This window comes from Nicotiana sylvestris, chromosome 10, assembly GCF_000393655.2.
Source record: "Nicotiana sylvestris chromosome 10, ASM39365v2, whole genome shotgun sequence".
NCBI classification, from domain to species: domain Eukaryota; kingdom Viridiplantae; phylum Streptophyta; class Magnoliopsida; order Solanales; family Solanaceae; genus Nicotiana; species Nicotiana sylvestris.
The window spans coordinates 57,584,993-57,600,754 of NC_091066.1; the positions used below are offsets into that span (position 1 = coordinate 57,584,993).

At 39.3% G+C, this 15,762-nt stretch overlaps 2 protein-coding genes across 2 annotated transcripts; both read right to left on the bottom strand.

Moving 5' to 3' along the window:
- Positions 1-1,123: 1,123 nt before the first annotated feature.
- On the bottom strand, positions 1,124-1,624 carry LOC138879382 (uncharacterized). The gene has a single exon (XM_070158991.1). It carries the CDS (start codon positions 1,622-1,624, stop codon positions 1,124-1,126), a length of 501 nt encoding a protein of 166 aa, XP_070015092.1.
- A 1,621-nt stretch (positions 1,625-3,245) lies between these two features.
- Positions 3,246-7,345, bottom strand: LOC104219847 (uncharacterized). The gene is made up of 8 exons (XM_070158992.1): positions 7,076-7,345; positions 6,272-6,556; positions 5,388-6,164; positions 5,213-5,296; positions 4,753-5,120; positions 4,273-4,582; positions 4,031-4,141; positions 3,246-3,803 (listed from the first exon to the last, which is right to left on the bottom strand). Exons 1-8 carry the CDS (start codon positions 7,343-7,345, stop codon positions 3,246-3,248), a joined length of 2,763 nt encoding a protein of 920 aa, XP_070015093.1.
- Between the last annotated feature and the right edge of the window lie 8,417 nt (positions 7,346-15,762).

Consider the following 15,762-nt stretch of genomic DNA (forward strand, 5'->3'; position numbering starts at 1 on the left):
CGCTTTGTACAATTTAAAAGTTAGTAGTAGGATTTGGGATCTTTCCTGCTTGTTCAACAAGGGCTGACTCGAAACAGACAGACTCAAAGAGCACAGTGAAGTGACTTTTAACAAAAGGAATGAAGGAAAATTTTGAACAAAGACGATTGTGTGAAGAAGAATGAGAGAAAAAGACTTATCTGAGTGAAGCGGCTGGCTCCAATGATCATGACATGCATTTCAGATTGATCAGCCTAATCTGCCCAACCAATCATATTTTCAGTTCATGTCATGTCTTCATATTTCAAAATCGGGCTTTCAATGATCCATTTCTCCGTAACGTCATGAGCTTCATTTACTCGTAGTGCCCCAAAAGGTTTTCACGAACAAGCCTCTCTCATTTGTTTATCTCTCAACTTACCATCGCCTTACAATGCCCGCGAGGGTTTTCACCAATAAGACTCTCTCATTTTAAACTTTCTCTCAGCTCACCATTGCCTTACGGTGCTCATGAGGGTTTTTACCAATAAGACTCTCTCATTTTATTCATTTTTTATTTGTGCCCATGAACAAAGTGTTACCCATGATGTAAGTCATACCTCTATCTCGTGGCATCCTCAAAGATTGATCGGAAGGTCTTTCTTTGGACCGTAATGTAGGTTTTTGGACAAGGTTAGAAAGAAAGGGTGGTATGAAGGCTCAAAATAATTTAAAATAAAAAGGGTTCAAAATTACAACTTTCGAAATCAGATCTTTTGCAAAATCAAAACTTCTGCCCCAGTTTATTTGGGTCTGGGGAATTTTAGATTTTTTTTTTGAGGGGACCGAACTTGTAAGGTTTCCTACGTATCCTTGAAAGGAATCAAGTCGAACGTAGTTCAAACAAAAGTTGTTTGTTTTTGTTGCTTTTCTTTTCTTTTTTTTCTATTTTTTCCTTTTCTTTTTTTTTCATTTTTCTATTTTTCTTTTTTTCATTTTTTTCTAATTCTACTCCTGACTTCGAAAGAGGGGTATGAAAGAAAATAAATAAGGCTCAAAAGGGATAACAAAGGATAAAAGTGTTTGGGTAGCGGAATAAAATACCTTCATCATTTCAGCTTTGAACATGCCAAGTACAAAATGTGAATGAAAATAAGCAAAGTACTCATACATAGTACCTCTTGATTGCATCACAATTAATAGTCATATCTACACATTTGCCTTTTATATCTGTTAAATACAAAGCATCATTAGGCAACACTCTTGTCACCATGAATGGCCCCTGCCAGTTTGGGGCAAACTTGCCTTTAGCTTCAGCCTGATGAGGAAGGATGCGTTTTAATACCAGCTGACCCACTTCGAATTTCCGAGGATGCACCTTCTTGTTGTATGCTCTTGCCTTTCTCTTCTGATACATTTGACCATGACATACTACAACCAACCTTTTCTCATCAATCAAACTCAACTGCTCTAGCCGGGTTTTAACCCACTCATCATCATCAATTTTAGCTTCTGCAATGATCCGAAGGGATGTAATCTCAACTTTCGCAGGTATAACTGCCTCAGCTCCATAGACCAGTAAATAAGGAGTTGCACCCACTGAAGTGCGATAACCCAGTAAGGCAAAAGGCAACTTTTCATGCCATTGCCTAGAACGTTGCACCATTTTACGAAGTTTCTTTTTTATGTTCTTGTTAGTAGCCTCAACAGCTCCATTCGCCTTGGGACGGTACAGAGTGGAGTTTCGATGCATAATCTTGAACTGTTGGCATACCTCTTTCATCAAATGACTGTTGTGGTTGGCAGCATTGTCTGTGATGCCACCTTGGGTATTCCGAACCGACAAATGACATGTGAATGAATAAAATCCACCACTGCCTTCTTGGTCACGGACTTGAAAGTTACAAATCCGACCCACTTGGTAAAGTAATCAATGGCCACCAGAATAAACCTATGCCCGTTCGATGTTGCCGGCTCAATTGGTCCAATGACATCCATACCCAAGCAACAAATGGCCAAGGTGCAGACATTGTATGCAACTTAGATGGCGAGGAGTGAATTAAATCACCGTGCACCTGACATTGATGACATTTGCGAACAAATCTGATGCAATATCATTCCATGGTGAGCCAATAATAACATGCACGAATTATCTTTTTTACCAAGACATACTCATTCATGTGCGGCCCGCAAACTCCAGAATACACTTCGGCCATGATAGTTGAAACTTCTTTAGCATCTATGCACCTCAGCAGTCCCAAATCTGGAGTCCTCTTGTACAAGATTCCCCCACTCAAGAAATATCCACTAGCCAAACGCCGGATGGTTCTCTTTTGATCATCTGTGGCATGTATTGGACATACCCCCGACTTGATGTATTCCTTGATATCATGGAACCAAGGTTCGCCATCAATTTCCTCTTCGACCATATTACAATAAGCATGTTGATCACAAACTTGGATATGTGCGGGGTCGACATAAGCCTTGTCCGGATGATGTAACATTGATGATAGGGAAGCCAAAGCATCGGCAATCTCATTATGAATCCTAGGAATATGTCTAAATTCTACCGACTTGAATCATTGACAAAGATCATGCAGACACTGTCGGTACGGTATGAGCTTCAAGTCCCGAGTCTCTCATTCTCCTTGAATCTGGTGAGCCAACAAATCTGAATCTCCCAGAACTAGTATTTCCTGGACTCCCATGTCTACAGCTAACCTCAAACCCAAAATGCATGCTTCGTACTCAACCATGTTGTTGGTGCAATAAAATTGAAGATGGGTTGTCATAGGGTAGTGTTGCCCTGTTTCAGAAATGAGTACTGCCCCTATTCCGACACCTTTCATGTTAGCAGCTCCATCAAAGAAGAGCTTCCAACCTGGCTTTTCATCATGGTCAACCTCATCAACATGCATTATTTCTTCATCAGGAAAATAAGTTCTTAATGTATCATATTCTTCATCTACTGGATTCTCGGCCAAATGGTCGGCCAAGGCTTGAGCATTCATCGCAGTCCGAGTCAGATAGATGATGTCAAACTCTGTGAGTAATATTGGCCACTTTGCAAGTCTTTCTTTGGGCATAGGCTTCTGAAAGATATACTTTAGAGGATCCATATGAGAAATGAGGTAAGTAGTGTAGGACAAAAGATAATGCTTCAACGTTTGTGCCACCCAAGTCAGGGCGCAACATGTCCTCTCAAGCAGAGTGTACTTAACCTCATAGGGAGTGAAATTTTTACTGAGATGATAGATTGCTTGCTCCTTCTTTCCCATGATGTCATGTTAACCCAATACACAACCAAAAGAATTATCCAAGACTGTCAAGTAGAGAATTAAAGGTATCCCAGGCTCTGGTGGGACTAGCACATGTGGGTTTGATAGGTACCTCTTAATCTTATCAAATGCTTCTTGACGCTCGTCAGTCCACTTGACTGCAACATTCTTCTTCAGTAGCTTAAAGATGGGCTCACAGGTTGTCGTGAGCTGAGCAATAAACCTGCTGATGTAATTTAACCTTCCAAGCAAACTCATCACTTCAATTTTGTTCTTTGGCAGCGGTAACTCTTGGATGGATTTGATCTTTGACGTATCCAACTCAATATCGCGTCTACTAACCATGAATCCTAGCAGTTTCCCAGAGGGGACACCAAATGCACATTTCGTTGGATTGAGCTTGAGGTTGTATCTGCGGAGCCTTTGGAAAAACTTCCTCAAGTCCTTGACATGGTCATACTGCTTATTTGACTTTATGATCACATCATCTACATAAACCTCAATTTTCTTATGTATCATATCATGAAATATGGTAGTCATCGTCCTCATGTAAGTTGCCCCAGCATTCTTCAAACCAAATGGCATTACCCGGTAGCAATAGGTTCTCATGGCGTGATGAACGATGTCTTTTCTGCATCTTCCTCATCCATCAAGATCTGGTGATATCCCGCGTAGCAATCCACAAAAGACCCAATTTCATGCTTGGCACAATTATCGATCAGAATGTGAATGTTCGGCAATGGAAAATCATCCTTTGGGCTCGCTTTGTTAAGATCACGGTAATCGACACATACCCTGGTTTTATCATCCTTCTTTGATACTGGCACTACATTAGCTAACCTAATGGGATATCGAGTGACCCGAATAACCTTTGCATCAAACTGTTTTGTGATTTCTTCTTTGATCTTCACACTCATGTCAGTCTTGAACTTTCTTAACTTTTGTTGACAGGAGGGAATGCTGGATCAGTTGGCAATTTATGAACTACCAAATCAGTGCTCAAGCCTGGAATATCATCATACGACCATGCAAAGACATCTTTGTACTCAAACAATGCTTTGATTATTTCTTCCTTAACTTGTGGTTCCAGATGGACACTTATCTTGGTTTCCCTAACATTATCATTGTCTCCTAAATTGATTGCTTCAGTTTCATTCAAATTAGGCTTTGTTTTTTTTAATTGTTTTAACTCTTTACTGATTTCCTCAAATGCTGCTTCTTCATCATATTCTGTTTTATCATCATACTCTACTTCTTGGATTATTATCTCAGAATTGGATTGGCTTTTAAGACTTGGCTGAAAATTTCTCATGCATGTCATGTCATTAGAACCAGCATAAAAAGAACTGTACAAAACAAAATGAAACCCTATTAGTAATAACAGAGCCCAGAAAGTTGTTTTTTATTGAAAATAAAAGGATAGAAGGGTTTGAACATCAAAACAAGTGAAAAATAAAAATTTGGATTACAACTCTGGAATAACCCAAATAATATAAAGGAAAACAAAGCAAACTACCAAAACTCCTCCCGGGTGGGGAGAAGAGTAGCTTCCCAATTGCTAAGCTTCACATTTGGCCCAATGAGCTGCACATCTGCATTACTAGAACTTTCCTCAATTTCTACCATATTAACCTCATCGAACAGACTCTGGAACCTCTTGATCATCTCTTCATCAACATCGACTATAGGTTTCAAAATTAATGATATTGGACGTTTTGCGGCTCCTGGCTTGACAAAAGACTTGGAGATGTATGGAATAGGTTTGGGTAGCGACCATACCTTCTGTTTCTGTTTTTTAGCCATTTTCACGTCCCTCTCCTTAGGCGTGAATCCCAAACCAAATGTGCCAAAATTTTCACGTGGGCACACTGGATGCACAATACCCTATAGAGATGAACCCAAACCTTTACCCAGCATAAAACCATTCTTCAACATTTCATTTGCAACCATGACGGATGCTGAGGATAGCCCCAAACCTGGAATGCATTAACCTTGAGAAATCTTCTCAACAGACATTGTTTCGAATGTTTGGTAGGCCCAAGGTCCTTTATCATCTTCAGCTTCAATAAAGGGAATAGACGGGTCATTATAAGAAGATATGTCCTCATCACCATACATTATTAGTTCTTGTCCGTCTTATTCGAACTTTACCATTTGATGCAGAGAAGACGGGACTGCCTTAGCCATGTGTATCCAAGGTCTGCCCAACAACGAATTGTAGGAGACAACCACATTTAACACTTGAAACTCTATAGTGAACTTGACTGGCCCTATTGACAATTCGATCATTATATCACCGACAGAATCTTTTCCTCCCCCATCAAAGCCTCGAACACATACATTGTTCATGTGGATTCTTTCAGTACCGATTTTTAACTTTTGTAAAGTAGACAAAGGACAAATATTTGCACTAGAACTATTATCAACCAGTACCCTCAAGCCAACTAACTCCTCGCACTTCACCGTGAGATAAAGAGCTCGGTTATGTTTTGTACCCTCCACAAGAAGTTCATCATATGAGAAGGAGATCCTATTTGCTTCGAAGATCTTGTTATCAATCTTTTCCGAGTGATTCACTGTGATCTTATCATGAACATGTGCCTCATTCAAAATCTTCATTAGGGCTTTGAAGTGGTCATCTAAATGTATCAGTAAAGACAAAAGAGATATCTGAGCTGGTTTTTTCCTTAATTGCTCCACAATGGAATAGTCTTGCACTTTCATCTTTTTCAGGAACTCTTCAACCTCTTCTTCGATGATCGGTTTCTTTACTGGCATTTGACTATCCTTGAACGGCTTGACCTTCCTTAATTCTTCCATGGTAAAACACCTCCCAGAACGAGTCAGTCCTTTAGTTTCATTGACTTCTTCACCTACTTCTTTCCCTTTATATGTTACTATCACCCACTTGTAATTCCATGGGAGAACCTTTGTATCAACCATTGGCAACTAGGTCACTAGTTTAATAACAACAGGGGTAATACGGTCCCCTTCCACGACTATGATAGGCTTTTTTGGATCCTTGGCATGACCACCATTGGCTTTTCTTGACTTGCTCCTATATCATTCGAAAGCCCTTTCACTACCAACACATGTGGCTTCACGTTGAGCATGCTTAACTTCTCCGTCACCCCTTCAACTGTTGAGGGAGTCACTTTTGTAGAATCTAGAGCCTTAACTGGATTACTTTTACTAGCATGAATCATCATGATGAACTTAGAAGAAATCTTGGGTTCTCCATCTTTACGCACTATTTCGATCATATGTGTCTCTGCATGGGCTAGTAAAGGACTTTGGCTGATATTTGGCACTTCCGAGCTCTAGACTACAATTTGATTTATATCAATAAGCTCTTGGATTGCTCTCTTTAAATGCCAACACTTCTCTATGTCGTGCCCTGGGGCATCAAAACAGTATGCGCATCTGAGTGAATAATCAAGGTTCTTTGGAGGGGGATTTGGTATCTTTGACTCAATCGACCTCAAGACGTCTAACTGCCTCAACCTTTGAAACAAACTGGTATAGGACTCTCCAAGCAGCGTGAAAGTTTGTTTCTATTGCTGCGTTTCTCTTCTATAATCTGGCCTTGACCGAAAGCTTGGACCAGTAGGGTTTCGATATGGTTGTGAGGGTGGATAAGGGTTTTATGGAGTTGGAGCATGCCATTGCGGATAAAGAGGGGGTTGAGCATATGACTAAGCATGGTGGACATGATATTGGTGTGGTCTGACTGAGTATTGAGGTTCTTGTGGTGGGAAATAATGTTGGGGTGGATTATATGGAGCTTAAGTATAGGCTCAAGGTTGGGATCGAGGCTGAGTGTACTGGTGAGGTGAAACCCTTGGTCCATGCCATGGTTTAAATTCAACCATAGAGACATCATCCTTTTGCTTCTTCCCCGACAAACTTCCTGTGCCATTCTGGATTGCCTGCGTAGTTGCTTTTATGGCAGAACAGCTTATGATCTTACTTGACTTTAGTCCTTCTTCCACCATCTCTCCCATCTTTACCATATCATTAAAAGGTTTTCCTATGGCTAATATCAAGTGGACAAAGTAAATAGGCTCTTGTGCCTGAAGAAAGTACTTGACCATTTCGTCTTCTTCCATCTGATGATTGACCCAGGTGGCTTGTTCCCTCCATCTGAGTCCGTATTCCCTAAAGCTTTCATTAGACTTCTTTTCTATCTTGGTTAATGATAGGCAATCCGGGACAATATCGATATTATACTAAAAATGTCGAGCAAAGTCTTGAGCCATATCGTCCCATGTATACCACCTGCTAGCATCTTGATGTGTATACCAATCGAGGGCTGCCCCATTCAAACTCTGACTAAAATAGGCCATTAAAAGCTCATCCTTCCTACCAGCACCTCTCATCTTACTGCAATAACTTCTCAAATAGGCCACGGGATCTCCATGTCCATCATACAAATCAAATTTTGGCATCTTGAACCCAGCGGGCAGTTGGACATCAAGGAACAAGCACAAGTCCTTGTAAGGCACACTTACTTGGTTTCCTATCCCTTGCATGTTCCTTAAAGACTGCTCTAAAGTCTTCACCTTCCTGAATATGTCATCTTTCTCCACATTCTTAGTGGGCTTCTCAATTTCAACAGGAGGCTTAAAGTGATGGGTATAGCTATAAGGATCCGAGACCTTGAAATTGGTTCAGAAGCATAGGATTGGGGATCAGGGATTTTGAATGTGGGTTCACTAGAAGATCGATGGATAGCAGCTTGTGGAGGGGCTACAAGAACATGAGTGGATTTTGGAGTGGGATATGAGGTTGTTTTGGCTGGTGGAGCAGGGAAAGGTTGGGAAGAGGTGCTAGTGTAGTTATGATAAGGGGTAAAGCCTGGAGCATATTGTGGGGAAAATCAATAGTGGTGGGATTCTGGCCTTGTGATAGTGGTGGGATGGTAATAGGGTTTTCAGTGTAGTTAGTGGGAAATGAGGGTAGAGGATGTCCACTGATCCAAGCTTGATACATATCTGACATCTGCTGTTTCAACCTTTGAACCTCTTTATTCAACTCAGATTCTAATTCTATAATCTCTCTTGATGGATCAACAACACCTGTATCCAATTCTTTGCTAGTCATGATTGTCTTGCTCTTTGACCTAGTGTTGTATGGATGACTTGCCAGAGTGCCAACAAACTAACCACCTTCCTGAAGTTGATAGTGAAACAAAGCCAAAAGGAGCAAAACAAAGCCAACATGTTAGTGTTAGGGCATTTATTAGATAATAATATCACATTATGTGCAATGCACCTAGCAACAATTAACGGTTCTAAAATGGCTTTGAGGGTCATAAGGTCATATGGCATCATCCCAATTTGCTCATTTCAATTTTCTCCACCCTTTTCTTTTGCTTAATCACTCTTTCCCCGCACCCCACAAATCCGTCTCTTTTTCTTTAACTTCAAAAATGATTCGATCGAACCTGATATAGGTTGCATATGTATTCATGTTCCACATGAATCAGACCAAGCGTAGTTCCAGAAAATTGGTGAAAAGTTAAACTAAATAAAAATCTTTTTGGAATTTTCATTTAATTTTTTTTCGGTTTTCAAAATACAAAATGGGAAGTACGATAATATAAGACTATCAGACTCGACTACACTACGACAGACTTTGACACTATCTATAGGACTCAGTACTACAAGACTAGAAGATAACGACAACATAAACAAACTGAAAACATATAAAAAGAATCCTCAAGTAGCTCCTGGATATGATGCCCCCCGCTTGGGATGATCCTGGGTTGTCCATCATGCTCAAACTTTGCAACATGCCTTGTAAAGATACACCGATGCTAGGAATAAAGACCCTAGGGTGTGCCCCCGCCTCCTGAAGGCTGACCCTAAACAAATACTAGCTATGCTGCTCCACGTTTGCTGCCAATCCCGCTAATTGAGACCTTATCAACTCAAGCTTACCCCAAGGATCCTGATCCGAAGTCTCCTCAAAATCATCTGTCTGAACTGCCCAATCCCTAACTTGTGCCGGCAATGGGGTGCTGACCCCTGGTGGGATGGACTGCAACCAAATCAAATACTTATGAGTATACTCAGACCGGCCAATGTCTTCTACTAATGTATTTTTCTTCATCCTCTTTGCATTGTTCTAGTATTGCACGTACTTGATTTCGTCAAGCGCATTTCTGCTAAAATTCATGATGTGCCTCCGAAGATTCAGAGTTGGCTGCTCCTCTTGTATCCTACCCAACTGTCGCATCACCCTAATGGAAGTGTACAACCTGGCACACTTAAGTCCTATCAACACCAAGAAAGGCTGAATGCGACATCCTACCAAAATCTCATCTAAAGGTAGCCAAAGGTAAGCCCACAAAACATTCCCATTTGTCCTCAAACCAAGGAACTCAATCAAAGCTATGATGCCTACTGGGTATGTAAACTTAGGAGATTTCATCCTACGCTCAATGCATTCCACTCGATTCCTCAAGGCACGGTCGATGGGACAAAATAAGGAAGCGGTGTGTAAATGCTCCATCATCTACAATTGCAGCAAAAGGTTACTTCCCTCAAAATACCTGACACCTCCCCTAACCTCACTCAGGGCTTGATACAACTCTGCTAAGATCATTGGCACAACGGTAATGGTTCTGTGTTGCTTCTCATGAAATAGTGCCATCACCACTGATTGTAGACGGGTGCTAATATGCCTCTCATCTAAAGGAAACACCAATAATCCCAACAAAGCAAGGCCGAAAGCTTTGAGTCGGCGTCTTTTCCACTTTGCCTTGGTTATGCAAAACTCATCCCAAAAGACGTCAAAACCATCCTGTGGTCCAAATCTAGCAAACAAATAATACAAGGATATCCAGGACTGCTCGAGGCATCCTAAATGCTTATTGTCTTTCAAGCCCAAGTCGCTGAGAAATCTCGTCCTAGAGTGATCTTGAGGAAGTATCATGTCTTTACCTATGTAGCTTAGGCGAGTGAGACCAGACATTTCTGTCAAGGTAGGAGTCATCTCACACTCCCCAAATCTGAAAACCATGTTTTGTGGGTCCCAATAGGTCAATATCGCCTTTACTAAATCCGGGCGAGGTGTGATATCAAGAAGCGAAATGAGGGTGCCCAACTTATTCATTAGCTCGTGTTGTTCTAACAATAAAATATTTTCCACCACCTGACCAACTTCCTCAGAATTTTCACTGCCATCAACACTTTGGATTGAATTAGTGGGTTCATACCTAAATGAAGAAAACACAGTTAGTGACTCAAGACACTATGTGATGTCACAACACTTCCTAGTGGACAAATGCAAGACACGATTGGACTAATTTTTACAAAATGTCCTAAGTAGCCGAGGGTGGCTATTAATGCAAACTCGACAAAGTGGACCCCCTAATGCCTGAAAAATACCCCATTTACAGCTTACACAGCTTCAAAATCCCAACAATCATGGCCTTAAAAATTACTTTGCAGAAATGACCTATTTTGCAAAAGCGACCGATATGGCCAAATGTGGCTAGGGACGCAAACACGACAAGAACGAGCCTTAAAGGAATGGGACACTTAGTTGTATACTAAAATTCTAAGACATGGATCACTGAACCACTTTCGCGAAAATGATCCCATTTTGCAAGAATGGCCGATGTGGTCAAAGTGGCTAGACATGCAAGATTTGGCTACGACTCCTGAAGCCAAGAATCTAAGCCTCACTAGGAAGACCCAACCCTATGTGAGTTTACTAGGTATCGCGCCCCGAAAGACGAGAATCAGGTATGCGTAGTTCGGGAAGATGGGACATGGGAGAAAGCTTTTAAAAAAATGTAACTAATTTGGAAAAACTATATTTTTGTCTTTTTGAAAAAATGATGAAATGTGAAATCTTTTTGGATTTTTTTTCCTTTTTTGATTTTTGGAAAATGATGGGAAAGTGCAAAGTCTTTTTGGATTTTTCATTTTTCGTATTTTTGGCTTTTTTTCTTGAAAAAGTTGTATAAGAAGAAAAATAATTGTGTCCTACTTGCTTCATTTTATACCTCGCCCTCTTTCCCAAATATCAGTCCTCCAAATGACCTTTCTGCTCTCAAAGATGCAACATGTATCACATAGGGATGATTGAATGTCCTTTTGGGCCATGGGCCAGTTTTGACATAATTTGGATAGGCCTCCTATAAAGGAACACGGTGCCTAGGACCAGCCCTGCTAGGTAAAAGACATAATGCGAATAAGCATGATCTAAAGGCTGACCTACGTTTGGGATTCACTAACAAGGCAATTCAGAGGAGCGTATGGTCGATGGTGGCTGCTCAAGCTTTCCACCCACTCCATACATCTGACGCCCCCTCCTAAAATAAGGGTGACTCAACAAAGAGTTCGTGTACGCGACGCATACTCCGATACTTGTTGCAGAAAGAATTAACTCGAGGTTATGTAAACGATGACAATTATAAAGTAGTAACACATAAAGAAAAAAAACTGTAAACACACAAACAACTAGTAAATAATAAAACAACACAAAAATAAAAATCAATTACTAAAAAAATAAATAAAAACCTCAACCAAATATTCTAAAAAGCCAAGAAGATCACAATATCAGCTCGAACCTGCAAAGTTCCCTAGCAGAGTCGCCAGAGATGTCACACCCCTTTTTTTAAACTACTCACTAACCCTTCTTAAAATTATAAAAAAAAGGATTTAGTAAAGCTCAAAAGGGTTTTCAATTAAAAAGTGACAAAATTGTGTTCAAAAGGAAATAACTCAGAGTCGCCACCTGACATTGGTTTCGGTGTGCCAGGTCACGATTTTTAAAAATGATTTTCCTTTTAAAATACTTTGGACTCCAAATTAAGTCAGAGCCAGAGATTTGGGTATGGGGGTTCATTTGACTCGGGGAGAAGGTGTTAGGCACTCCATAAGTCCTGTAACTAGTACGGTTGTATACTTGATCTAGTCGGCTTTTGAAATATTCAAGTTGAGGTAAAATCACAGGAAAAAAAATAAACACAAAAGAGGCTAAAGATCGTCCCCACCTAAATGAACGAAAATTAAAAGAAGGAAAATTAAAGTTCCAAATTACAGAATACTGCAGGGCATTCCCCGGAATAAAATATGTACAAATCTTTCGGGGCATTCCCCGGATAAATTTAACAAAAAGGGGCGACCTCTCACCTCAAAATAAATTAGAACACGAACGTCCTAAAAGTTGCCTAACCAAATGTGGTCGGCCTAAGCATGCTCCTAGCGAACAATGTGACAAAATAAAGTGAATAAAAGGAAACTAAATAAAAGAAAAATTCATCACCTACTCACTTTCTTTTGATTCATTCACATAACCTAACCTAACTCCTATAACATTTGAACATGATCTAATTTTTAAGGACTGGTTGTACCCGTTTCCCACGACCCATTTCAAGCAACTGATCCAAACAAAATAAAGACGATAACACATCCAACAGATAACTATCCAAAGGCACCTGATGTCAATAAACTCGTAAACAAACATAACAAAATGAATAAAAGAAAGCAAAAATAGGAAAGATATGGGCTAACATTACGATAAAACCATGACGTCACCTGTACCCCCTCCCCCCATTTTCTATCTGCTGCAAAGTTCTAGCATTTATAAATGAGAATCTAGTAATGCAAACTAGGTTGAGCAATATTAGAACACACATCCAAAATATTTGATTCATTAAATTATGGAAGAAAACAATAACGCATATATCTCAAAGTGAACAAGTGATTTCTCTTGATTAACAATCTAAGTGACTAAAGAAAACTCCCTTGAAATTCATCACATATTTGAGCCAAGTGAAAAGAAAGAATAAGCCAACAAATACAAATCGATTTCGGATAAAATTTCCAACATGCTAGTATACTACTCTTAACAGATATAATATGGAACCAGTGAGGAATTTGAAGGCTAAAGATATTTTAGTTAAACAATAGGCAGATAAACTTTTAGAGAAAAAAGGAAACTACAATACAAGTATTGACTTAAACAAAAGCAAACCTACTGTATATAAACTTCATACTTCAATTATTGAGTCATCCACTACCATATTCCTCTTAACATTAAATTTACTAAGCTTCATAGAAAATTTTAACAATTTAATCATAGGTGAAAGCAATGACCATTCGACTCCAAATTGAACACACGTTGTTACATTACTTCAAACTAGAAACTTTTATGGAAAGGCTCTACAGGTTCTTGTTCAAAAATGCTAAAGGAAAAAGGCACATGAACAATCACAAAGGCAAAGGTGCAAATACCTTAAACTAAACTATAACGGGAGTGTTGCTAGGAGATATGACTTAAACAAACACACTCAACATAACATAAACCAAGTCAAGAAGAAATTAAACAAAGTCTCAGAAATCACTAATGACTTAGTCCAGACAACAATTAATTTGTTCCACACCTGTTCAAACAAAGGAAAAAAAATTAAAATGAACCTATTGGCCGAAATTCTTTTTAATGACAGTAGAGGAATCAGCAGATACAGTGTTTTACTCCAAAATTCAAACCGAGAACAGCAACACAATCGAGCAGAAACCGCGAGCCAAACCACGAACCTCGAATGAAAACTCGAATCGGCACCGGAATTTCGAATCCAAACTCGAACTTCAATCAAATTCTATCTTTGAAAGCGAAAATTGAAATTGGAAAGAAGAAGAAACATATTTTTTTTTTGTATTTTTCTGAGATTTAAATTAAACTAAAAATCTGAAAAAAATGAAATCCGAAGATGAAAAGGGCTAAACTGAAATTTGTTTCGTTTGTATTTTTCCGATTGTTCCAAGAAGACAAAAATCAGAGAAGAAGATTGATGACTTCTCAAACCCTCCTTTTTTTCTTCTCTATCTTTCTCTGTGACCTCTCTTTATTGTGCCCCAAATAATGCTTAACTTTTCTATTGTCTTCCACTCACTCTCTCTTTTTTCCAAAAATCCTCCCTTCCTCTCAAAGTCTTGTCCCTATTATCTATTCTTCTTGCTTGGAGGAAGTTACAAGAAATTCAAAAAGATGTGTGGTCCCCCCTAATGTGCATTGAATTCAAAACTGAAGAAGCTTCTTGAATGTATGAATTAAGGGAATTAAATGTAGTAAATATTAATTGTGGGGGCCACGTGATATTTTCCTTGCTTTCCTTTGCTTTTGGCCTTTCCCGTTCTTTTTTTTTTGGTTGGAAAGATAGACAATATTATAGCATACTAAAAAAATACAACGTATTAGGTTCTTGGATACATACAGGGCATCCGTTGTACAAAGATAGAGCTAGGTGCTTAGTCTCTCACTTGGGAAACAATACTAGTAGTAGAAGTAGTAGCTACTAAAAAGTTTCTACTATTACACATAATAGATAAGCTAGATAAACTAGAGAAAAATTGTGTAACATTCCTACTAAATTTCCTAATCATCCTGCTGTGGAGTGTGCCCTGGTGATCTTGTTCATAACAAGACATAGCAAAAGGAGGTGGTGTCCCAAAAAGTAGGCAGTGCTCCGGTGCGTGTGTTGCTCCATATCTAGCTAACCTATCTGCTACACAATTCTGCTCTCTGTAGATAGCTTGAACTGATGGACTACTCAGTTGTTGAAGCAATGACCTGCAATCAGTAATGATATTAGTAAATTTCATTGTAGGTGCTCTGAACATACCGAATATTGCTTGTGCATCTGTCTCAATGATGAGTGGTGTGAGCTGTTGTTGGACAGCAATTTGTAATCCTTTGAGGAGTGCAAGAAGTTCTATTTGTATAGTGGGGCCTGCTTTCACGGATCTTGCAAAGCCTATAATCTAATTGCTTTGGTGGTTGCGTAAAATTCCGCCAATACCATAGGTACTTTGAGCCGGGGAGCAAGATCCATCAATATTTAACTTGTAAAAAGTCTGATTTGGTGGATGCCATTTGATATAGATAGGGGACTTTGGATTTTTCTTAAGTGAATGAACAATTAAAAAGTAATATTCAGCCACCCTTGATAACAGTGAAAGCATATGTAAATCTATTTTTTGATGATCATAAATAAATTTATTTCTTTTAATCCAAATTTCCCATAATGCAAAAGGAATCATAGTGGTATAAGGAATTTTGTGGGGTGTCAAAACCAGTGGGGTAAGTATAAGCTTGTACAACCAATTCATAATATCATGTTGGGGTAGTGAGAAGGTGTTAGTGGGATGTTGTACCCTAAGGGATTTCCAAAGATGTAGGGCATTAGGACAATATTGAAATAAATGACTAATTGTTTCAGTGTCTTTATGACACTGTGGACATGTTGCTGAACTAGTAATACCTAGTCGTGTAAGGTATACAGCTATTGGGAGTCTGTCATGGAAAATTAACCAAAGGAAAAAAGGATATTTTAGAAGGAATTGGAAGTTTCCAAATCCACTTGTACGAGGTGGTTATGCATGTACCATTAGGTGTATTAGTGGTGCTAAGATACTTGTACATTGAGTTAACTGAGAAGATACCATTCTCTGTTAGATCCCAGTAAATTTTGTCATAGGTAGTGGAGACAATTGACATATAAATATTA

What these genes read in the sequence shown, in the direction of transcription:
- LOC138879382 (XM_070158991.1), bottom strand. Translation starts at nt 1,624, where the DNA reads ATGGTGCAACGTTCTAGGCAATGGCATGAAAAGTTGCCTTTTGCCTTA.
- LOC104219847 (XM_070158992.1), bottom strand. Translation starts at nt 7,345, where the DNA reads ATGGAAGAAGACGAAATGGTCAAGTACTTTCTTCAGGCACAAGAGCCT. An exon ending in AACCATGGCATGGACCAAGG is followed by an intron (nt 6,557 to 7,075) that starts GTTTCACCTCAC and finishes ATTGTAGTCTAG; the next exon opens with AGCTCGGAAGTGCCAAATAT. An exon ending in CGTCTTCTCTGCATCAAATG is followed by an intron (nt 5,297 to 5,387) that starts GTAAAGTTCGAA and finishes CCTTTATTGAAG; the next exon opens with CTGAAGATGATAAAGGACCT.